A 25297-nucleotide genomic window follows, 5' to 3' on the forward strand; every position below is an offset into this window, starting at 1 on the left:
AGCATGTTACTCCTAACACATTTTCAGTTACAGTATGTGCACAGTGATGTTTTACTTTACATATAGTAACAGCTGTCTACAGGTATGATATGAAGTTATCAGTCATGTCAGTTGACTCACACATTAAAAGCAGCTAATGATGGTGTGCGTTTAATACATTTTTGATCTCCTTCCCACAGGAGTCTATTAACGGTCTTTATGATACTAGCACACCATTTGTTCATCGAAACCTCAGAGAAGTGACGATTTCACAATCTCAGCAGCCCTTACCTTGACCATCTTTCCTGCTGTTCTGGTGTGCCCTCCGCTCTTCTGACTTATAGAAATCAATACTGGCATAACTGTTGAGACTGGAGACGGCACTGCTGCCCACACCAGCTGCTCCAGTGGCGGCTGTACGTTCCCCCCCAGTTTGAGGGTTCTCTTTAATGGCCAGGTCAAGGTCAATGTAATTAAGGCCTTGTTCAGCAGACGCAGAGGGGGCTTGAGTTGGCGGTGTGGCAGAAGTCTGTCCATTCTCCCACATAGGGTGTTCCAACCCATGTCGATGGCCTGCTACCTGGCTGCCCTCTGGAAAGAGGGAGGTAGTGGAGGGTTGGTGGCGTGGTAGAGAAGGCGATGTAATAAACGCCTCTGAACGGTGGGATCGCCGGCCCTGCTGGTCGCCTCGGACCATTCTGCTGCCTCGGTCGGGTGACGAGTAGGATTTGGTCGGCGAAAAGTCTGTCTCCTGAGCCATAGATGAGGGCTGGCCAGAATGGATGGCGGGGCGTGCTGCAATGTTGGAGTTCTGTGGGAGGGGATCTGAACCTGTGTTGGTGCTGTTTGCAAATGGGGTAGGATTATCTGTTGGTGCCACTGTTATGTTCGTTCTATACCCTGTGTTGCCCTCTGCCGCCAGAGGAGAGGACCTATTACGTTCTTCCCGGGTCTTAGGGGCAACAGCTGGTGGGCACTGTGGGGCGGCGTTGAACGTGGATCTAACAGGAGTCAGGGGGGATAGTGACTTCCCAAAGTCCATGCTGACGTATTCGGCAGAGGTGGACAGTGGAGCGGAGTAGCTCCGGGGAAGGTTGGTAGAGCCGTGATGACAGAGGGCTGATTGATGGATGGCATGGATCACTGAGCGTCCGTGTGCTTCCCCTAACAGCCTCCCTCGGCTGTACTCGCTGTCTCCCTTGTACACAATGCTGACATACTCACCAATGTTCTGAGACACAGAGGGCAAGAGGTTCTCCTTCACCTTGGGCAAGGTGTTGGCTTTAGACATGTCTGAAGAAATGCTGAGGGGACGGCCTTTCCTTTGCTGCTGTGGGCTCTTGCCGCTTGATACGCGTTTTTGCTGGTGGCGTCCATCTTTCGTGCCTGTTCCCCCACACCTGTATTCTGCTCCAGCTCTCAATACACTCAACCCTCTCCCTGCTGCCACTGACATGGACTTCTCTTCCAGGCTTTCACTGCTGGCCGAGCTGGAGGAGAATGAGGAGGAGGACAGGGAGAGCTGACAGCCTCCTGCAGAGCCTGCTGTGATTTTGTTTCTCTTGCTGTGTGCCTTCCTTCCTGCACCTTCGCGGCCACTGCTGTCCTCTTTCCCTTTGCCTTGATTTAAGTCATCCTCAAAGCGGGTATAGAGAGTGTGCTGATACGCCCGCGGCAAGGAGAAGTAGGAGTTGAACATTTTCGGTTGTAGCTGGTGCTGCTCCGGATGGGAGGGTGGCGTGCCGCAGGCGGATCGGCTGCTAGTTGGTGAGATGTTCATGTAGTCACTGGCAGCCCGGCTCTCCATGCTGGCCCTGCTCTCCCACCTGACCAGCCCGTGCATGTCTGCAGAGTAGCTGCTATTAGGTGACATAACCATGTAACCCTCTGTGATAGGCTGGCGGATGGGCTGAGGAGGCGACACGCTGTTGTTGGGGGTCATGGCCATGTACTCGTCGTCAGCCCCAGCTTTGACGCCAGCATCCGACATGCCTACAGAGAGAGGAAGTGAAACAGGAGGAGCCGTCACTCCGGGCAGCATTGACATATAGCCGCTATCCACGGGGCCCCTAGCATCCACCTCTGCCCTGCTCTTGTCAACCCTCTTCCTAGTCCCCTCTGACACATCAGCATGCCCTCCACCCACTGCCAGACCCCCTGAGCCCTGATGCAATGCAAAGGTCTCTCGGTTCGCACTCCGAGACATAATGGCGTATTCTTCGTCGTCATCATCCTCGTCATCTTTCCTGTGCAGGGTGAGGTGGTCATGGGCTGCCGAGGGCAGCGACGCCCTCTTGCTCAGCAGCCTTCGCTCTGCCTCGCTTTCCCTGGTGGAGGAACGTCGCAGCATCCGTCTGCCTTTAGAGCGGTGGTGGTGGGAGTGGGAACCAAGGAACCCATCTCGCTGTTGTCCCATGACTATGTAGCTGGAGGAGCCGTCTCCATGCATGTGATGTCCAGCCATCCCGTGTGATCCCCCAGGAAGGCTGGGGAGCAGCAGGGAGTGTTCTCCAGGGCTGGAGCCATACTCATCTGAGGAGCCATAGTCACTGGGTGAGCCTGAGACAGAGACTCTCTGAGAAACGCGGGGGTAGGAACAGATCGCCATGCCACCCACAGCTGCACCCACTAACCCACACTCTGAACCATGACCGGAGCTGGAGGAGAGGCTTGGGGCCGGGGAAGGAGAGGGGGCAGGGTTGGGAGTGTAACGTGCCAGGCTGAGAGTAATCTTAGCAGGAGTAGGCGCCCTGGTGGGCTTGGGCCTCAGAGTGGGCGTGGTAGAGCAGGATCCATTAAGGCTTGGGCTGGAACTAGCCCAAGTCCCTCTGGCACATGCCCCTCCCTCCTCAGACCGGGCCCCGATGCTGGCAGTCCGTGCCCTTGGATATCCGTGGCGTGAAGTGGGAGAAGTGCTGGTGCTGTTGCCTCCTGTACCAGGGGTCTCGGTGCGGGCACGTCTGGAGAAGCCCACCTGACTCGGAGGCAGGTTTGGATGATGGCGACGGCTTGGGACACTGATGGGGTTCGAGGCAGTGCCACCGCCGCACGAAGTCCCCACTGACTGGGACTTGCTGCGCTGGCGAAACTCTTCGCTCAGGGCTTTCATGGCCTCTAGCAGGGTTTCATGCATGTTCTGTGCCACAACGGAATCATCCACCTGCATCCAGAACTCTCCGGGGCCCGTGATCGCTGAGCGACCCACCTCGATGAAGAAAAAGTTCTCTGAATGGCCACACCGACGCACGTTCATCAGCTGCAGCACAACGGACGCCACATCTGAGTTGATTTTGACAAAGTTGACCGTCTTGTCTGTCAGGCACAGCCGGTAGATGCCCACCAAGTTCCTGGCATGTCCAAGACCTTTTGGCCACACCTTCACTTGCCATACCTCCTTGAATGTAGGAACAGGAGATGGAGAGCTACATTCACCACTACTGCCACAGTCATCAGGAGTTTTACCTAAAAAAAAAAAAAAACATTGATGAGAAACACAGACAGCGAAGAATTTTAAATCAATGTACAGTATGAAAAGTATCAGACATGAGAAAGAATAAACATAAAAAAATACCAGAAAAACTGTTGAACTATTAACCTAAACTAACAATCAGAGTATTTGGTTGATGCTCTATTAAATTTCAATTTAAAGAGCACCATTCTTTAACAGAATAGTAGGCTACACCACAGGTTACAGGCATAGATGCATGTAGCCAACAGTCTTGGTCAGTACAGGAGTTTCATGAAACGCATACACTGTAATCTCTCCTGGCCTTGTAGACTATAGCCTATCTTACACGATTGTCTGAAATGCAGTGCAAAGCAATAAAGCATGGAGGGGGGGGGGGTCCACTACAGCATAACGATAACAACATAAACACGAGGAAAACCAACAGAGATACATTTTCCAATGAGGGAGCGCTGATGAATGATGCGACCTCCTCCCTATACCAGCAGCTCCATATAACACAAATGTAGGTTAAGCGCACGACAGCGAGAGAGCTGTGTGGAAAAACAAAAACACACAGGCTCCAGTAGACAGAGTAGACCACGCTATGCTGCTACTATCAAATGCATTCCCTGAATGGATGCCATGTCTCCACTGCGCTACAGTCTACATCTGCCACGAAAACGATAATAATAACCCATTAGGGTTATTCTATGCTGGCTCTCGCCCTACGACATATTTCATGCATCAAATGAAACTGGGCTGACATACATTGATCTACCCTGTTATTGTACATTCGATCAATGCTTATTGAGGTTTTTTGCTGCCAAAAACAGCACATGCCGCCCATCCATCCTGCTGATCTATTCAATCGAATCCACCTGCTCCCTGGTTAAAAGCCCACAGTAGGTAGGCTAGTGCATGATCGTAGGCTAATTTATTCAAATTAAAAGCACCGTGCGAAATGAGCTATAATAGGCCTGGAGCCAACATATTGTTTCAATCATGTAAATCAGTCAATGACTTAAAGAGATAGTTCACCCCCAAAATGACTGTTTGTCTATCGATTACTCACCCCATGGAGCATTTAATTCATAGAGATTTTTTTGTTTTTGTCGCATTCTTAAACCACTCGTGTGATGACCGGTCATCAAATTATTGGCTTAGGAATGCGACAAAAACAAAACAATCTTCATGAATTCAAGGCTTCGTGAGGTGTGTAAATGATGGAAAATAAGTATTTTTTTTGGGTGAACTATCCCTTTAATGCAAAGAACAATCACCAATGGCGAGCGAAATGTAGCCTCGAAAATAACACAGCAGCCTATTTAGGCCCACACCTGAAAGAGGGGATATCATATCAATCACATAAATGTGTCTTTAATATGGCTTACAGTTGCAGTGGAGGTCCAGCAGTGCCTGGTACCACTCATCCTGCACCTCCTCACTGTCTGCAGCGATGGCAAAGCTCTCGCTACGGCTGTACAGAACGATCATGTGCTTGTTCTTGGAATCCGCCCGCTTGTTGATGTTGAAGCAGGTCTCCAGGTTGAGGGTTTTTTTGGGGACAGGTGATTTACTACGGAATTTCTTCTCGTTCTCGTAATACTCTAGCCGAGCGGGTCCTCCGAGCTCCGAGGCCGCCCTCAGCACGAAGAATCGCCGGTGCATGGATTTGTGTTTGCGGAGATAGCCGCTCTTCTGGACATCATCTTCATAGCTCTGTTGCTGCTCTGCTGCTGCTTGGTTCTCCATGGCAATATAAGCAACGGTGATGCTTGTTGTGCTTTTTGTGATTTCTGGAAAAATAAATCCCCCCAATCCGTGCGTCGGTTATTAATCCATTCTAGCTACATGTCTCTCGTCCTCCCCATCATGTTTAAAATTGAAGTCCGAGGCTATGATCATCTATCCAACATGTGCACGAGAGAGAGCTCAGCGGAGGAGAATGAGCCAAAGCATATTTTACATCACTGTTTCCCAAGCAGTGGGTCGGGCCCCATCTTTGGGTCGCGGACCAATTTGTATGGGTCGCGAGTAAATATCCCCTTTTTTTCCTTTCGTTTCCCACATTTTGTTTTTAATAATTTAAAAATAAATAAAAACAAATTCAGACATTTTTTCAAAATAATTTCATGAATAAATACCAAAAATCAAAGAAATTCCATACATTCAAAAACAAATGTATAAGAAGTAGTGAAAATAGCGATCTACAAGCTCACAATTCCTCGCATTGCAAGGCGTTGTGAGCTTGTAGATCTATGAGTTTGTTAGTTATAGATATTGTAGTTTGGGTCCGGAGCAAAATTGTCTAATTTCTCTTTTGGGTCTTTATAGCTAAAAAGTTTGGGAACCAGTGCCACTGTTTTACATATAGGCCATACTGCAACAGTATCTGCACACACACACACACACACACGCACACGCACACGCACACGCACACGCACACGCGCACACACACACACACACACACACACACACACACACACACACAAAGGCGTGCTGGATGCTCCCCTCCTCGTAGCCCTACCCGTTTGTTTGTTTGTTTGATTGATTGATTGGTTGAATACTTTATTTAGAAGTTTGCAGAAAAAAAGCACATGAAAGTAGGCTACAGTTTGAATACAAGGTCAGCTAAATAGGAATAAAAAGCCAAAGAAAACCTAATGGCTTGTTTCAAATGGGGTCCTCATGTACTCAATTCATAGTGACATTAAATGACAGATATATGCAGAACCCTAAGAACCTACTATGCAGGTTGCAGAAGTTCCCTCCAATCCTATTAGTGTTGAGTTCACAACGTCTCCTCCACCTGTCTGTCTGATCAGGTCTAGAGTCTTATTGCTGAAGATGCCAGGCATGTAGCCTCAGAACACGCTCAGTGCTCCGTTTAAAATGAAATGTTTATGCTCTATAGCCAATGCATTAAAACTCAGAGTCTGCTGCCAACTGCTCAGTTAATGCAGCTTAGCCCTATTTTTATTTTTTTTGCTATACTTAAAAAGGCTATTATATATTTTTTAGATGTCGCCTATAATGACCAAAATCGGGACAAAAGGATGGAAGTGGGTAATTTAACTATCATTATAGTGTTAAATACAAACACAGGGGATTCTCTTATGTGAGAAGAAAGCAGCCTGGTCTAGGGAAGAAAAACCCCAAAAAAACATAATAACTTAGAGAGTGTACAATTGGTTCCATACACCCTCAGATAGGATCCATTTGGTTATCAATAATTTAACTGGGGACCTCCTTCACACTGCAATTGGACAGAAACTGTTCTATTTTTTTATTATACATTTCTTGTAAGGGGGGGGGGCTGTTAAGGATAATTCATAAATTACATAAACTTAATGCTTAAGACGAAGATGTATACATGCAGATTTTCAAAGGACCCACTTTGTAAAAGTTCGTAGTACTCTTATACATTCATCTACACACCTGTCAAGTACAAACTTTTACACAACACCCCTGCTCTTCAGCATACAAGTCCCCCAAGCAATCAGATTACATTGATAAAGCTGTTTGATTATTGTCTCCGCCAGGAGACTATGTTTTCACTTTCCGTCCCCCCCCCCTCGGCCAAGCTAACATTGGTCAAGCCTCACGTGACACGTGACAATACGTTGAAAGAGTGTGCTCGGATTGGCTAGTGAGACGCATGACGTATAGCGGCCTATAAATAGATGTGTCACTTTGAAAGAGTCTTGGTCTCTTTCAAAGTGAGGTAAGACAGGAATAATCACGAAATGGCTGAGAAATGGCGGAGCAATACATTATGTAGACACACTGGTGTCATCACAATACGTAATATAAATAGCTTAGACAGGATTAATCAAGAACAGTACATTCCAGTACAAACTGATATCACAGTTGAGGACAGTTGATAGCACGGTTCTGCTGGCGGAGACTTGTGCTCCGAGGAGCACATTTTCTAGTTAATATTGAAGTGTGTCATTAATATTGAGCGTTGAATACTCCATACTCCATACAACGGTGTTGCGTACCGAAATATCCAATAAATGTAAAGCGACACACTGACTAATCAAATGCATAACTGACTTACAAATAGATGACCAATAGTCTACATTCTGCTTCAAGTCAGAAAAATACATATTTGGCAGAGAGATTAAGAAAATAAATCTAGAGAAAGCAGATCTACACACACATTAGCCCCTTTGGTTCTTGATGTATTTCTGAACTTGACACTGAATTGTTCTTCCTCTTCAGAGGTTTAATCTTGGTTAAAGAACCAACATTGGTGCAAATAATTGGTTTGAATGACTATGTTGCCATGCAGCAAGTCTGGCAATCAGGCAGTCAGATGTCATTCCTTATCGACTGGCTGTTGGTAAGGAAAAACCAGCGGTGGAAGAATTACTCAGATTTTTACTTAAGTAAAAGTAACAATACCCCATGGACATACTTGTCCATGGGGTATTGTTACTTACTTTGTTACTTACTTTTAAACATTTTACTTGAGTAAAAATACAAGAGTATTGGCATCAAAATATATTTAGAGTACCAAAGTTAAAGAACTCAAATGATTCTAAATTTGTGTTTTTCTTTCTCCAAAAACAGCAGATCTACAAGCTCGTGTTACAATGTGATACGTTGTGAGCTTGTGGATCAGGTATTTTCAAATAGACAAAGTATGAAATGCTGTAGTGCTTGCCGTACAACAATTATTTTTTTGCTTCAAATAAATAAATAAATAGTACCATTGGTGAAAGTGTGTGGGTTCCCAGCTTCTTACTAAGTAGATAATGGCATCACCCCTTATCTGTTAAGCAACATCTCTCAAGAGGGAGACAAATCACATTCTAACATTGCCTACATATTACTGCATCGACATAAGTGCTGCATACCACTGTGCAGGTCTACAGTATGCCACACACGGCAATGCTTTAAGGAATCTTAAGCATCGAAATATAGAGCTATTTAACACTTATTTGAACAAAAAAATATCACTTACTTTACCTTCCATCTCTGTGAGACATGGGTGTAGTTCAAGAGTATTTGATGTTTTTTTTTGGTTCCAAAATATAGTGTATCCCAGTAATGGTAGGCCTAAATCTATGTTTTGTTGGGCTAAGTAGAAAAATAGCAAAAAATAGCAAAAATAAACAAACAAAAAATGGTTGCATTATGAATCAAAGTTTTTAACCAGCATGTTTGATATAATGGGCCCTATCGTTATCTTTCTGACGGGAACAACAGCTGTACTGATTTCTTTTGATAACATTAATGCTAATTTAGATTTATTCTAAGAAGTCAAAATGTGGTTTTGGGAAAAGCAACTGTAAGTCCAAACTAACTAGAAATAATTAAAAAAAATTCAAGTGTCAACTTCAACTTCCACTTTATTGTCACAGGTTTACATTGTACAAAAAAGGATTTCACCCACTTTTTTTTTACACAAGCTCCCATTATTGTCCATTACTGTAGTTTTCAGGAAAGAGAAGAAGAATAGAGATAATAGAGACCTCAAAGAAAGAACGAGAAAAACAGGTCAGATATTCAAATATTTCTGATATGGGTAGAGTGAATTATATACATACATATACATGTTGAGTGACATTAAAGTTGACATTTCTGTGTACTATTAGATTTCCAATTTCTCAGCCAGTTACATCCATGAATTAGTGTTCTGATATGATTTGCAAAAGCAGAAATCTTAAAGTCAGGATTAGCCTTGAAGTATATTAACTCTTAGACTCACAATTCATTGGAAAAACTCAAATGATTTGAAATTGAGTGCAAAATACATTCTACTTCATTACACTGAAAACATTGAAACATCATAACTTACACCCTTGGGGTGTAAGTTAAAAATATATTTCTCCAATATTTCTACAAAAAATAAAGGACGTATAAATACATGCAGTGCATATATATTACACACATTATTGTGATATTTATTCCATTATTAAGTCCAGCACCATCATGTAAGTTACGGTTGCTCTCAATGACCTCTAAATCAGCGCATGGTTCTCCAACATTTTCAGGTCAAGGACCCTTAAACCCACCATTTGAAAGGATTTGCCAAGGACCCCCATAAGATGATAGATTAGATACATATACAACTGTCTGTACTGCAGGTGCGAAGAGAGAAGCCTATGATCTGAATAGTCATTTATACATTATCTCATTGGATTACCTAATTTAGCCTAGCTGGTTAAATTAAAGTGAAACTAACCATTTTCAACCGGGCGTCCTTATTTTGTGCATTTCAGGCAAAAAAAAAAGCAAAAAGCAAAAATAGCCAATCTACAAGCTCACAACACAACGCATTGTGATGCATTGTGAGTTTGTAGATCAGCTGTTTTTGAAATAGGGCTTAAGTGGTTAAACTGTTCCTCATTTTGCTGGGTACCTCCTGGAACCCCCCCAAGGACCTCTGGACCTCTGGACCCCACTTTGAGAACAACTTCTCTAAATAAATCAGTTAATCAGACCATGAACTGACCTTTTATACCATATGATTACCCTAATTTCAACATATCCTTTCAAACTCATTGAGTCTTTTTGAGCGTGGCTTAATTTTGTAAAGTGAAGTCAAAGTTAGTAGCAGAGGGGTAAGAGTGAAGATGTTGCAACAAATAATCTTGTGTCAAGCTGTTTTTGGCAAACCCAGACACAGTACATTTCCATGTCTTTTGTATAGGTCTTCATTTTGGTTAACCTTAGTTAACTTAAACCCAGGCCACTTAAAACTGTTAAAAACCACATGGGTAGTGTGGCGTCTGGGTTGGCCATCCGTGGTGGACGGAATAGGTTATCACGTGAAGCAAAACAAGCGCTCCCTTAATTGTCTCCAGTCCACACGTCACCCTGTTTTTATTATACACAATAGTGTTTTTCCCATTTAGAGGGCAGTAAACTCTCAAAAGTGGCCTACGGTTAAGTACATTTTTATTTTCAGTAAAATACAGATGTAAAATGTTCAAAGCCGTTTTAATCACTTCTTCTTTTGTCTTTCTAGAAATTTTTGTCTTCTGTCAGGAGGTACTTCTTCCAAACTGATGCCATGATTCTTTTCCCTGTAAGAACAACATGTTATGTATACAGCTAGCCACCATGTCCTCAGTTTGTTCAGGTGTTGCTGTGAAACATTAGCTTATACATAATTTAGGCCAAAGTGGTGTAAATTTAAATCAGACATGCAGAAATCTAAGATATAAGAACACAAGATATTGTTCTCTTACCCAGGTTTTAGTTCTAGTGGTTTGGGCAGAGCTTTGGTGAAGTCATCTTTCCCAACTAACCAATATGTGTTCTCAATGCCCTTCCCCTGAAAAGCAGATGAATTATTTTGTTTTATTTTAGGATACATGATACATCCTTGGCTTATATGGGTCTATATTCACTGTTGTATGTACAGTATTATGCAATTATGATATTTACCTTGAGCTCTGTCAGGCCTCTGAGCTCTATCTTATAGCCCATATCCAAAGCATTCAGGATCTTAACTGTGCTTTGGTTGACATGAACTCTGAAAGCTGTGGCAAATGAGAAAAAGAAAAGAAAATGTGGAAACATTTCACATTGAATTACCATTAATCATGAACAAGATGAGTCTTCCTTTAAAGGGTTTTATTCCAAAAATGCTATATCATCGTATACGAAAACTGTTACTTTGAGATCGTTTGACAACAATTAAATGCGCCAAATTGTATTTATTATTTATGTAAATTCTAGGCTTAAAATAGCTATTAAATATAACAATATTCTACAAGGAATTTTGTCTTCAATACTGCAGATTTTGTCAGAGTAAAATGGTCGATATCTTTTGAAATGAAGCTCTTGGCTGTTGGTGCAAATACAAACACAAACCACTTGGTGGCAGTAAACATCATTATAGCAATTCATTTCCCTGCTGTTGCTCTTCAACAGACTATGCTAGACCATAATTGTATAATGGTAAATGAAATATCACCAAAATAAATTGGTGGCCTAACACAGAATGTCATTCATTTCAGTGATGATGGTATCATCATTCGGGAGTTCCTACTAATTTTACTGTTTAATAAAAAGAGAAATCGTCTACACTTGAACATCTCAAATATTATATTATTATAGTTCTATTTATAAAGTAGAAAAAGGGTATCTGAGGCAAAGGACATACATTAAACCTTGATTTTGGCCGCTAATACTACTGATAGTCTTAAAGGATTACAAAGGACTTGTCACTGTAAACCCTCTTTAGCCTGCGGTTGCGTGGCCACAAACAGCCAAACGCCTGAGCTTTCAGTTGGTGCTCTGGCAAAAGAAAATAAAGGTTTCAAAATATTCTGTCTGTCTCTGGGGTAGGTTACTCACGCGTTGATGTGGTCTCCATTCGAGATGCTGTGTTTACAGTGTCTCCGAACAGACAGTACCGAGGCATTGTAAGACCTATTACTCCAGCTACCACTGAGCCTGGAAACACACACACACACACACACACACACACACACACACACACACACACACACACACACACACACACACACACACACACACACACACACACACACACACACACACAGGGTTGACTAGGAAGTCACTGATTGGCAAGTGTAAATTACTCACTGTATGTTGATAATCCCTTACTGCTGTCAGGCCTATTTAGTCTGAAGATGTAATATTCAACTCAGTATTGGTCATACATTATATACACTTTTTTAACTAACAGATAATTAAAGCATGTAATTGTAATTTCTGTGTGATGGTTTTTATTCATTTATAGAATGGAGTAAGCGGTGTCTAATTGGATGACAGGGTCTAAGAGGATAGAATATGTTCTAGAGAAGGATTAGATCAAAATACCTCCTTGCCTTTAGAATCCTGCATTGACATTATTCTCATGCATTCTAATTCACTTGTTTTCACCTTAACACCCTGTTGGTATTTATTTTTGCTGTGTTTTATATTGAATCTGTCATGGAATGCCTTGAGAATGGCATGTGTGACTTATGTGCTTGTCTGTGAAAACAGTCAGCTGTGATACAGTTTCCCTAATACTTTTCAAATGTCGTGAATGAAATATGACTCTGGCGTGAGTGAAGGTTGATGTGAGCTTGTGTCACCATGGCACAAAGAAAAGGCTTAAATCTGAACACTGGTTAAATGAGCTCCACTGGCCCGGGTACCTAGGCTGCAATGTAGCCTGACAGCGCGTTACGGGTTCGAGTCCCGATCCCGACGGCCTTTTCTGTGTGTCACTCCCTATCTCTCTCTCCCCATTTCCTGTCAGCCTACTGTCCTATCCATAATAAACGCATAGAATCAAATACAAAAAGAGAGCTCAACTGACTGATCAACGTTTCGATCAGTCAGATCTGACTGATCGAAAGTTTGAGAGCGCAATAAACAGTGGAGCTTATTTAGCCAGTGTGCGCTTTTTATTTTTCTTGATGTTGAACTCTTATTTGTCCTGCACCTGGCCATTTGAGGTGAATGTGTATTCACTAACTCTTCTTCATACAGTACAAAGAAATACTTCTCTACGCACCAGAGTGAAGGCCCATACGAATCCTGATTTTCATGTCAGGCATATGCCTCATCTTGAACGACCCGATAATGTGGAGAATATCAAGACACATGTTTGCCAACTCAGCTGCGTGGCGGTTGTCATTTCGGGTTGGGCATCCTGAGGCCACCATGTAGGAATCAGCAATAGTTTCAACCTAAATAACATATTACAAAGAGAGGTCATCACACAAACCAGACTGTTCATTTACGTCTGAGGGTGTAAAAGTGGACCCATAAGAAACCGACCTACAGTGATGATCCTTCGAGGCAATGGACCTGTAATATTAAATCTTTACACACTTAAACACTCTGGGTTTTACTGTTAGCTTCTCTTTAATGGGGCATTTAAAATTGATAAAAGAAGCTTCAATATATTGGTAACCCTCAAAATAAAAGACACATGAAATACACTGAAAAGCAGGTAGGTTAAATTTTCTTGTATGGTTTAATTGCTAGATGAGCATATTATGCTCATCTAGACCAAAATGGTTTGAACTGGTAAATGGTTTGAGCCCTGTGCTCTCCCTTGTGGAGGGTAAAAATGAAAACTGTACGCATTGTATATTCACACCTTAGGTGAATTCTCCAGGGAATATTAATGCCCTCAGCATTCGATTTTGTGTGCAAATGGAAATTGTTGCCTAAGGGTGGCATTGAGAGGGAAGGCCAGGGGTTCACCAAAATCAGTAGGATTAAAGAGGGGGATTGGGCTGACCAACCAACCAACATTTCCATCCTTAGAGCTCTGCTTTTTGCTAAAATATAATTCTACACTAATTCATTTTTCATTAATAATTCTACATTAATAAATATTCTACACTGATCATCTCTGATAAAGCATTTAAATGTGGATGAGTCACTTCACTTACCTTGTACACATCATGCATGGAAATGATGCCATCAAAGGTTGAGTACATGTCATTTAGAAATTCTACCACCTCAGTGGGCTCACTGATAGCCGAGATGGTAGTGAATCCAATGATGTCACTGAAGTAGAGGGTGATTTCAGAGAAAAACTCTGGTTTGACGGGTTTGCCTAGCTTCAGTGCCTGAGCCACAGACCTGATGGATGAGACAAAAAAGGGACACGATGAATAGAGAACTGAATGGACACACATCTCACAACACCCTGAAATGTATAGCAATATTTCACTATGTACTGATCACTACAGTGGTCAGTTTTTGTGGAAATCGATAATACAATGCGGAGACAATATCCTCATTAAGTGCTACAGTATGTGAACATGTGAGGTTGCTAATGAGCTCTTTTGATTTGCACATGTGAATCTCACTTGGGCAACATCTGTGACACCAGAAGATCTGTCTTCTGTCTCTCCACCTCCAGCTCCTCTGTTCTTTCTCTGATCAGGTCCTCCAAGTTAGAGGAATATTGCTCCAACATGCGTAGCATGGAGTCAATGATGTTGGTCTTCTTCCCCTTGGTTATGCTCTTGAACTACACAAGAGAGGGTTACATCAGGGAGGGAGGGGGACAGGATTTTTTTTTGTTTATCGCTAAAAGAAGAATGTTAATAACTCTGTAGACCAGTGTTTCCCAAACAATGGACCGGGACCCATTTTTGGGCCGTACAACCATTTTGTACAACCACTAGAAAAGATCCCCTTTTACATTTACAAAAAAAAGAAAAGAAAGCTATTTTCACCATTTTTGAAATAGGGTTTAAGCCATTCATCATGTATTGTTGTACGTTTGGGTCTTTTGGGCCTTTAGCAGAAAAAGTTTGGGAAACACTGCGGACAGAGTGGGCTGCACTGGATCATCAAGCACGGCTGCTTTTGTACCTGTTTGAATATGTCCTCAAAGCTGGGCCTCTTTTCTGGGTCTTCACTCCAGCACTGATGCATAACCTGGATTACTTCTATTGGAGCCTCATCCACACACACATCAGGGCGGCACAAGGGTGGAGGTGATCTGACCTTGTTAATGATCTCTGTCAACAGATACACACATGCACACAAACACACACATATTATTGAATTGTACAAGTACATTAATGGAGTAACAGATATAGTGGGCAAAGAGTAGTAGCCGAAGTAGGTTGGCTGTGTGTGTGTACGTTCACAGTATGGTTGATCAATTGTGTTGAGTTCTGGTGACTGTGATGGTCAGCCACATCATTGTCATACTCTTCAAACCATTCAGTGACGCGTGATTTGGGAACTAACTAGAGCTTTTGGTAAACCCCACCCCCTGGCTGGTTCCATGTCAACTGTTGCTGTTAAAATACAATAGTCTGTTATCATATAGGTTAATAATTGCTTCTCTGCTGACTATATCCAAAGAGTTATAAATAGATGCAGACGGCCAAACTGCTGTTAAAATATGATAGTCTGTTATAGATTAATATGAATACCGATACTTGCTTCTCTGCTGGCTTTACTATACAGTAGTATTATATTGTAAAATAATGCATACTTGAATGGCCTCTCTCTCTCTCTCTCTCTCTCTCTCTCTCTCTCTCTCTCTCTCTCTCTCTCTCTCTCTCTCTCTCTCTCTCTCTCTCTCTCTCTCTCTCTCTCTCTCTCTCTCTCTCTTTCTCTCGCTCTCTCTCTCTCTCTCTCTCTCTCTCTCTCTACAAACTACAAGCTCACAATATAAAAGACAGTTCTTGTGCATTTTTGCAGGTGTTCTCACATGACATGCCCTATTTTCCTGTACAGTTTCCGATATGTACCGTTCTCATTCTTGGCCCCAGTATATAGCCATGTAGCCTACAGTACTTGCTATTCACGTGAGATATGACAGCATTTGGTGATGAGAAATATCAATATAGCATGGCATGATCCAGCATCTGCAGGCTCTACGGGGGCGGGGTTTGCAAAAAGCTCCGGTTAGTTCCCAAATCACTCTTCAAGTTTTGTCATGGGATAAATGTGATCAGTGTAAATCTTTGCAAATCATTGTTTTGATTTGCAGTGACCCTTCCCTATAAGGGGACAAGTGGATACAAATCATGCCAGGAAAATTCCCCCTGAAGCATAACAGGGCCAGACCCCCCCCCCCCCCCCCCCATGTAGGGGCCAAGCATTCAGGCCTGTACCCACTCACCCACTTGAGGAGAATAGGGTCTTCAGATGACTCATCTGACCATATCATTTTTTCCCCCACGTCTATACTCTCAAACTTGCATACATTTTTGCAATGAGGGGTTATGCACTGCAATATACTTTAATATCCCTTCATATAATGTTGTTGTTGACGGACTGTTCTTGCTGTCATTCTGATCACGTCCTGCATTGATATTCACAGTCACCTGAGGAAGTATTGCTCTTCTACTTTTCCTTACATATCGCAATGCAAGAGCATTACAGTCACTGAATGTCCACCACAATTTCTGACCATGTTTACTGATGTCTTTCCCATAGATCAAAATGCAGACGTCTCTTTAGTCACTGTTCCTACTGAAACATTCTATTCATTGTCCCTTAGATCATTTTCTCTTGCCACCTTAATCCAAAATTGAGGTAAAATGGCCCTGTTCAGAATTTTTGTGCCTCCACCGGTGGACAGCCGTGGCTGCATGGAGGCATTATGTTTTCGGATTGTCCATACGGCCATCCACACATCCCTCCGTCCAAACCCTCATGAACTCGGTATCAAGGTCACTGTGATCTTATAATCGTCCCATTCTCACGATATCTCAGGAATGCTTTGATGGAATTACATTTGGCGTAAATGTCCTTGTACTCAAGGATGAAGTTGTTAAATGTAGTTGGTCAAAGGTCAAGGTCACTGTGACCTCAAAAACATGTTCATTAAGTTCTTTCAAAGGCTTCGCTATACAATGTTTGTATATGTAAAACACGTTGCAAAGAAACCCCTATCTACATCTGCAAGTAACACAAAGAGTGATGTGTAGAGCAACTATTCTTGCTATTTGCTGTACAACAAAATATATAGGGTTTAAAGGCAGGGTACGTTTTTATTTTGGTTTATTTTGTTTTGTTAAAATAAGTGTTATATTGCTTTATATTCTGATAATACTCATAGAGTGTTTGTTCAGTAACAGGGATCTCTCCTCTTGATTAAACAGAAAATGCATTTTCAGGTCGGGAGACCAATTTTATCCAATAAGGAGAGAGAACTCTCACAGAATACAGATTAAACAAGTGAATTTGGAAGTGATGACATAAAGAAATGAGCAGACAAAATTGGAACTGGAACACTATCCAATTTAAGCTGATAAAGGGGAACCTTCTCCTGATTGGCTGAAGATTGGCCACCCACCTGAAAATGTATTTATTTATAGTTTAGTTTTAAGATCTGGAGAGACACAGTGACCCCTGTTACTAGAACAAACACTCTATAGCAATGCTTACTATCACAACATATTGCTTTAACCTTATAACAAAAAAACTTTTGTTTTAGCCAAAATATATCGCTTACCCCACCTTTAACTGTTAAACCTGTTCTGCATTACACTAGCTGCTTTCTTTTTTCCTTTTTTATACGTTATCAATTTTATTTTGTGAATCATGCTGCACGGCTCACCCTCGGGAGGCATGTCGAGCATGCAGAAAGGAGCACAACGAGAGATGATTTCCTGCATGATGATAGCGAAACTGTACACATCGCCATGGAAGCTTCCCCTCTGTAGCAGACTAGAGTCTCTCAGCAGCTCTGGAGCTGTCCACAACAGATCTGGGTGAGAGAGAAACACATAATATGTACAGTAAGTAAATAATACAAATAGAAAAATAACAATTAACCATAGTAACCCCAGAGTCCCTATTTGGGGGAGATTTTCAAAAATATTATTATTATTACTTATTTATTTATTTATCAGCAACAAAAAAAAATGTAGCCAATCGACAAGCTCACAATGTGCTGAATCAAAGGTGAGATTAATTTGAACCAGTGGTGTAAAGTAACCAAGTACGTTTAATTAAGTACTGTACTTACTTTACTGGAGTATTTCCAATTTTCAATACTTTTACTTCTACTCCACTACATCTCAAAGGGAAATATTGTACTTTTACTCCACTACAATTATTTGAAAACTTTAGTTACTAGTTACTTTGTAGATATAAATGATGACATTATAAAACATACATTAACCACTTTAGCCCTATTCTATACCTAGGCTATTTGAAAATAGCCGATCTACAAGCTCACAACCTGTCGCATCGTGACGCGTTGTGAGCTTGTAGATCTGCTATTTTCAAACATTTTAGTACTTTTACTTTTGGTACTTTAAGTACATTTTAATACCAATACTTTTGTACTTTTAGTCAAGTAAATTTTGAATTCCGGACTTTTACTTGTAACAGAGTACTTCTACATTGCAGTATTGATACTCTTACTTAAGTAAAACATTTGAGTGCTTTTGAACATGTGTATGAACTCACCCTCTGGGTTCTCCATATCCGGACAGATATTCTGGCATAGCATGATGTCATTGAAGCCATAATCAGTCACCTTCAGCACAAAGCGCCCATCCACCACACAGTTTCGAGATTTGAGCCTCCCGTGGATGATGTCACGATGGTGCAGGTATTTCATTCCCTGAGAAGAAAGTTTGAGTGAAATGTGTGTGATGGCTAGAAACTGTAAACCCTGTAAGACCGGGGAACGCATCTGTGTGTCATTTTTTAGATTCCTTTGGCTATTCAAAAATAGCAGATCTACAAGCTCATAGCGCAATGAGTTTGTAGATCTGCTATTTTTGAAAAGAAATGTGAAAATGTGTGCAAAGCTTTGGATATGTATTTTTTCAACATTTGTCAAATACATTGTTCCAGGAACGGCCCGAGGCTAAGATTTGAGTTACAAATGTTCGCTTTGAAAAAATATATACTCAAAGATTTGCACAACTTTTCAATATTTTTCAAAAATAGCAGATCTACAAGCTCATAGTGCGGCACTCGGTGCCGCGCTATGAGCTTGTATATCTGCTATTTTTTAATAGCCGAAGAAATCTAAAAATGACAGAGAGGTGTTCCCGGATTGAATGGGTTAAAGAGTGGACAATGAGACATGAGGAGGGAGATAGGTTTAGTTTTTTCCTCTCTTACCCGAATCAGATCCATTAACAAAGAGGACTTGAACATCCAATCGAGACGCATATCCTCATTGTTGAGGAGATCCTCCAAGCTGCCCCTGATGCAGTGTTCAGTAACAACACCGAAGACCCCAGAGTCACAGAACAGACCCATAAAGAGATTGAGGTTCTCATGCCGCATTTCCCTGAGCTAAAACAGAAAACAAATGAGTTGAAACGATGGCCTTTATAACGTACATGTAAGACTTAACATGCTATCTGGGACAGTATTGTAGGACATGAACAAGTGGTGTAAAGTAACTATAAATACATTTACTCAAGTTCTATACTTTAGTAAAAGTTTGAGGTATTTTTTACTTTACTGGAGTATTTCCAATTTTCAGTTATGTTACTTCTACTCCACTACATCTCAAAGGCAAATGTTGTATTTTTACTCCACCACAATTACTTGAAAAATGTAGTTACTAGTTACTCTGTAGATTTTGATTATTAATAGAACACATACATTAACCACTTCGGCCCTATACATTTCGGCCATTTGAAAATAGCCAACCTACAAGCTCACTTGTAGATTGGCTATATTTTAAACTTTTTAAACATTTGAAAACTTGTGAAATGGGACATTCTGCACAATGAGTACTTTATGCTTTTGGTACTTTAAGTACATTTTGAAACCAATGATTTTGTACTTTGAATTCTGGACTTTTGCTGGAGTATTTCTACATTTCAATATTGATACTTTTAATTAACAAAAACATTTGAGTACTTTTTCCACCACTGCTCCTAAACATAAACGATAGTCAGCGTCAGCTAATGCAGTATGGACTGCCCTAGAGGTTAAACATAAATTATGCTGAAATTCAGTGCTGCTCCCCTTTTACCTTGATGAAGGTTTTCTCAGCATTTCCAGTGACACTTGTCTCAGCGATTCCACTGGGGCATTTCTTCAGCCAAACCCAGTCACCCTATAGGAGATGCAGGACATGACAATATTTATCTGTGTGTATGGGGGTCACATTATCATTTACACCAATATACAGAGTTTTATTATATGTTAAATATTTAGGTTGAGACTGAGTTGACAGTAGCCTGGTTCCAGACCATAGACCCCGCCCACTCTCTGAGTGAGCTCCTCTTGGTCTGGTGTCATAATGTAAGCCTATGGCTTTTCACGGTCGAAGAAAAACCTGTCAAATCAGAGTCGGAGGTGGGGGTGGTCTAATGACAAGCCAATCAGCGAATATCTGCTAAAACAAGCTGTGCGATGGCGTCAGATGTAGGCGGATCCGTGGATCTCTTGTGATTGGTTTAGGGCAATCTGAATCCCCTCCCCCTGGTAATCGCGGACATTGCAGCCAATTTCAGACTGAAGCTCCACGCAGCTTCAGGCTGATAATCAGGCTAAGTTGACAGTACTTTTCAAGGAGTTTCGCTTGCTGCAAGCTGATATATATGACTGTGTCATTTCTTGTTAGTGTATAGTGGTTCAAACTTTTTCATGCCAGGTCCCCCCTAATTAACATGTATATGGCCGTGGCGTGGACCCCATACAATATTTGTGTTGTTATCACCTGGAACCTCCACCAAGGACCCCTGGGGTCCCCAGACCCCACTTTGAGAACCACCAGTGTAAAAGCTATGGCCTCTAATTGTTTGTTTGGATTCCTCATAGTTGCATGTATAACTTTCGGGCGGGGTTGACAAATGGCTCACCTCGAAGACAGCAATGTTTGAGTTGTCAGGGGTGGAGGTGAAGTAGCTGCGTCCAGAGACGGAGTGGCGAGAGGGTGTCTTCATTTCCACCTGGCTTGTGTCCTCAGTTAGCTTCTGCTCAAAGGACAAGTTAAATTAGAGTAAGGGGGGAGGGGGGGTCAGCTCAGAATAGATAATCCTTTCCAGGTACCAGGCGACCTTCTTCTACCATCTGCATGGAAGATATTGTATGCACAGCGGTGGTGGACAGAGTAGGCTACTCAATCCCTGTGCTTGAGTCACAGTATAAATACTCCTGGTCAAATATTACTAATATACAAGTGAAAGTTGCACTGTCAAATTTAACTACTCGAGTTAAAAGTACTGGAGTACTTAAGTATTCAAAAGTACAAATTACAAAGAACATTTTCTTTATTTTATTCTCTATTGCTGTATTTAAATGTAGACAATTCAAAGATTTCCCCGAAATTCAAAAAAAGGATCAAAAATAAAGAAAATGTAAGATCTTCAAGCTCACAATGTGTCGCATTGCGACACGTTGTGACCTTGTAGATCTGCTATTTTCACTATTTAGGATATTTTGTACAGTACTCAAGTAAAAGTACTTTGTTGCTGTCCGCCATTGCGTATGAACAACCGAGACAAGCTGAAACGAGAGAGTGATATTTGTAACTGCACATACTCCTATGGGCTGGGGCGGCACCTGTCAGTGGGGAGTGTTGGGCGGGAGGAGTAGGACGAAGGCTCTAGTACAGGGGTCTTCAACAGGGGGTCCGGGACCCCTAAGGGGTCCTCAGAGTTACTACAGGGGGTCCCCCAAATCAAGCTCACAACGCCTCGCAGCGTGAGGCGTTGTGAGCTTGTAGATCGGCTATTTTTGGCAAAGAGTTCTATATGTAGATGGAAAAAAGAGCAGCAAAAGTTTATCTGAAACACAATTTTATACAATATAGAGGGGGTCCCTGCTTCATCTCTCTCTCAGCTAGGGGGTCCTTGGCCTGAAAACGTTGAAGACCCCTGCTCCTCACTGGCAGGTGAGCCAATAGGATACAACAGCAGTGACAACACACAGAAAAGTGTGTGGGGAATGAATCAATCGGCATAAGGAAGAAAAAGGGTTAAAAAGAAAAAAGAAAAACTGACCCGCGTGCTGGCCTGAGTGTTGATGAAAACCAGGTCATCCAGCGTTAGCACCACCTTCGTAAAGCCATCACCGCCAATACTGAAGCCACCGATGCCAATCTTTCCACCTCCCCTGGACAGAGCAAATAAATAAAAAATGAATATACATCTTCACATGCATCAGTGCTTTTCTGTCAAGTGAGTAGGGTTTGGATGAAAACATACTTAAGACGGAAGAAGACGTAACATCCACATGCAGCCAGTATTATAAACAGAAGGAATAGAAACACGGCAGTGGCCGAGTCCAGTCCTTGAAGGATGAAGAGAACACAAACAGAGATGGAATGAGTCTCAGTCACATATACAATACCAATATATAAATGTTTCTTTGTAATATTATTATCATTATTATAAGAACCTTGTGGTAAAATGCTGTGGACAGAACTACACTCACCACCAGTGCAGGTAAAGTAGGGGCTGAACCAACAGCTTGAGTCAGTGTAGGGTGAACTGCCGGCGAAATGGATCGAACGGCCGAGGTATTTCAACCCACCAATTCTTCCATTGATATGGGGGGCCTCTAATACATGCGTTGAGTAGAGGTAGTCGCCGCTGCCACTGTAGTCCAGCACCACATAGCGACCAAGCATGCCCTCCCTGTTTCTTCCTGCCTGCAAGGGTTGGTTGAAGCCTTCAAACTCAAAGCCTCCCTCGCCAGTAGGTAGAATTTCACCAGTCACCCAGCTTCCACCTTTGAGACGGGCCTGCTCAGCAGCCATGGCTGTGTAGTACAGCATGTTGTAGATGGTGCCGAAGAATGGAGATATCTAGGAGAGGAAACAACAGAGTCGATGAGCTACCAAACCCAGGCCAACCTCTTTATTATTGTTACTAAATACCAGTGGTGGAAAAGGTACTCAAATGTTTTACTTAAGTAAAAGTACCAATGCTGCAATGTGGAAATACTCTGTTACAAGTAAAAGTCTGGAATGAAAAATGTACTTGAGTAAAAGTACCAAAGCATTGGCATCAAAATGTAATTAAAGTACCAAAAGTAAAAGTACTAAAATGTTTGAAAATAGCAGATCTACAAGCTCACAACGCGTTGCGATGCTACACGTTGTGAGCTTGTAGATCGGCTATTTTCAAATAGCCTATATATAAAATAGGGCTAAAGTGGTTAATGTATGCTTCATAATATCATAATTTATATCTGAAAAGTAACTAGTAACTAAAGTTTTCAAATAATTGTAGTGGAGTAAAAGTACAATATTTGCCTTTGAGATGTAGTGGAGTAGAAGTAAAAGTATTGGAAATTGGAAATACTCAAGTAGAGTACAAATACCTCAACATTGTACTTAATACTATATACTATGGAATTCTGTAATATGTTTCTTCAGTCATTTTATTGCTGTAGTTAGATTGGATCAAAATAGAAGAATGGAAACTTTGGGAAGGACATGAAACACATGTCTTCTGCCTTATGCAGGCACTATCTGTCAGCTTTCGCCACACCCATTTTCAGGCATATTATAAAGCTTTTATATGATTAATATACCTATGTGTGTGTATATATGCACATTACAAGTTTATTCATATACAGGGAAAGAGCACATGAATCAACATTGCTTTAAATGTATTACTAGCAGTACTATTAGCAGTATGGACTATTTTCAATTGTATTCCCTCTAGGCTATATGGCCATATTTTATTTCATCTTTATGTAAACCACATTCATGTAATTCATGCGTTCTGTGCTTCACCTGCTCCGGTGGCGTTTTGCTGCGGATTTCATTGGTAGCCTGAGCGTCTCTGAAGGCCTCATAGAAATTGCGCTCTCCAGAGTCCATTGTGATGGTGAGAACCCCATCGTAGGCCCTGCGAATCTGGCTGTCATTGCGGAGCACGTGGTAGTGTGCATCGTTGTAAGGCAATGAGTAGAGGAGGGTGTCATAGGGGATGAACACATAGCCACGGCTGATCATACGCATGTCCAAGGCTTTGGACAGAAGCTGGCGTTGGGCCTCACCACCAGTCAGTACAGATGGCATGCTCATGATGACCACTGCATAGAGAGAGAAGGGGTATGGAGACACAGAGGGTGAAACCAAATGCTGCATGTCGATTAATGTTAAACAGAATGTCTCCTCAACCTTAAAAACACTCTGTTTTCTTGCTCCTAACATCAAAAGCCTAGTTTTACTTTGGTGCACGGCCATGTTGCTGGACAAAACTGATGTTACTTGGACTGAACTACATGGTTGTTTGACCAAGCATACATTGGCCATAATACAGCACACTCACAAAATACAAGCATACCTCGAACCCGATCCGTATCCCGTACTTTCTGCAGGGCTCTCTGCGGCCCGTCCTTGTCATCCTCCATAGTGACCACAGTGCTGACAGGAAGGCCGAGGGTCCGTAGTGATGAGGCCAGCTCAAGTCCAGTGGCTTCCCACAGGTCCCCCTCTGCTGAAATGATGGCAACATGAGCCCAACGGAAATAACGCAACACAGAGAAAAGGACACGGGAGGACAGAGGTAATGGCCGGAGGAAGGTAGGATACATCCCTCCGTCTTCCATGGTAGGTTTCAGACAGCCCCAGGAGAGCATTCCCATATTCCACTGTTTTGTCATCAAAGCTGCAGTGGAGCAGTATCCCGGGTTTGCCGGGCCCAGTAGAGCAGCACCATAGCCATCCAATCCAGAGAAGCGGGCGAGTGCCCGTGAAGACTTGCAGTCCTCATTGACCAGTGTGTAGTCATACCAGTAGCCTTTTTTGAGGTAGGGGTTCTTGTTGATGCGGCTGGTGGCAAGGCGGGCTGCCAGGTCGGGGAGGGCTTTGGAGTACATGCGGTCACATGTCCAGGGGCCAACGATGGCCACCTTGAAAGTGGATGCCCAAGCTTCACAGGGTAGATAGGCAGACATCAGGAGGGGGAGCAGAAACCAATACCCCCACCAGTGTTTCTGGCGTACGACAGGGGGCGATGTTATCAATGCTAATAATGATGGTATTGGTGATGATGATGATGATGATGATAATGATGTACAATGCCAACAATTGTTTATTGAATCCGTTACATTTGTACTCCTGTGTTTTTGTTTGTCCATTTTTACTGATTGCCTTTGCCATCGAGGGTGGTAAGAAAGGTTGTGGCGAACACAAGGGTCTCTGTGACTTGTCATCGTCCCACAGGTCGATGCTTCCAGGCTCAGATGCAGGAGAGGAGCAGAGAGTTGACAATCAGCTGGTGTGTCTCATGAGACTGTGTTTGTTCCTTGGCACTTGAAGGGGCCCTAGCCCCAAATTGGCCAGGTGATTGCAAGACTCCAAGCCATCACTGTCTTCATGGAACAGCCAGAAAAAGGTAAGAAAAACAGATAAAGTTAGGAAGTTGTTACTTAATGACACAACTGCTGTACAGTGAAGTAATCTGTAAAAAATAGATAGAGACTGGGAAACATTTAACACCCTGAACATGTCAAATTAACTTG

At 42.4% G+C, this 25297-nt stretch overlaps 2 protein-coding genes across 2 annotated transcripts; both read right to left on the minus strand.

The window, feature by feature from the left end:
• Window positions 1-256: 256 nt before the first annotated feature.
• Window positions 257-5179, minus strand: LOC311056672 (insulin receptor substrate 1-B; the record flags this gene model as incomplete). The annotated part of the gene is made up of 2 exons (XM_084073478.1): window positions 257-3441; window positions 4819-5179. 2 exons carry the CDS (start codon window positions 5177-5179, stop codon window positions 257-259), a joined length of 3546 nt encoding a protein of 1181 aa, XP_083929604.1.
• Window positions 5180-10385: 5206 nt separating this feature from the next.
• On the minus strand, window positions 10386-24988 carry gucy2d (guanylate cyclase 2D, retinal; the record flags this gene model as incomplete). Its single annotated transcript, XM_084074240.1, has 18 exons — window positions 10386-10467; window positions 10633-10718; window positions 10832-10926; window positions 11747-11845; window positions 12921-13095; window positions 13810-14002; window positions 14233-14396; window positions 14744-14892; window positions 17454-17603; window positions 18311-18467; window positions 18977-19153; window positions 19845-19928; window positions 20677-20790; window positions 21820-21931; window positions 22024-22108; window positions 22253-22625; window positions 23562-23863; window positions 24118-24988. The coding sequence occupies 18 exons, from the start codon at window positions 24986-24988 to the stop codon at window positions 10386-10388; spliced, it is 3468 nt and encodes a 1155-aa protein (XP_083930366.1).
• Window positions 24989-25297: the final 309 nt, after the last annotated feature.

The sequence above is a fragment of the Gymnoscopelus microlampas genome (assembly GCF_963454915.1).
Source record: "Gymnoscopelus microlampas genome assembly, chromosome: 12".
In the NCBI taxonomy this organism is placed as follows: Eukaryota; Metazoa; Chordata; class Actinopteri; order Myctophiformes; family Myctophidae; genus Gymnoscopelus; species Gymnoscopelus microlampas.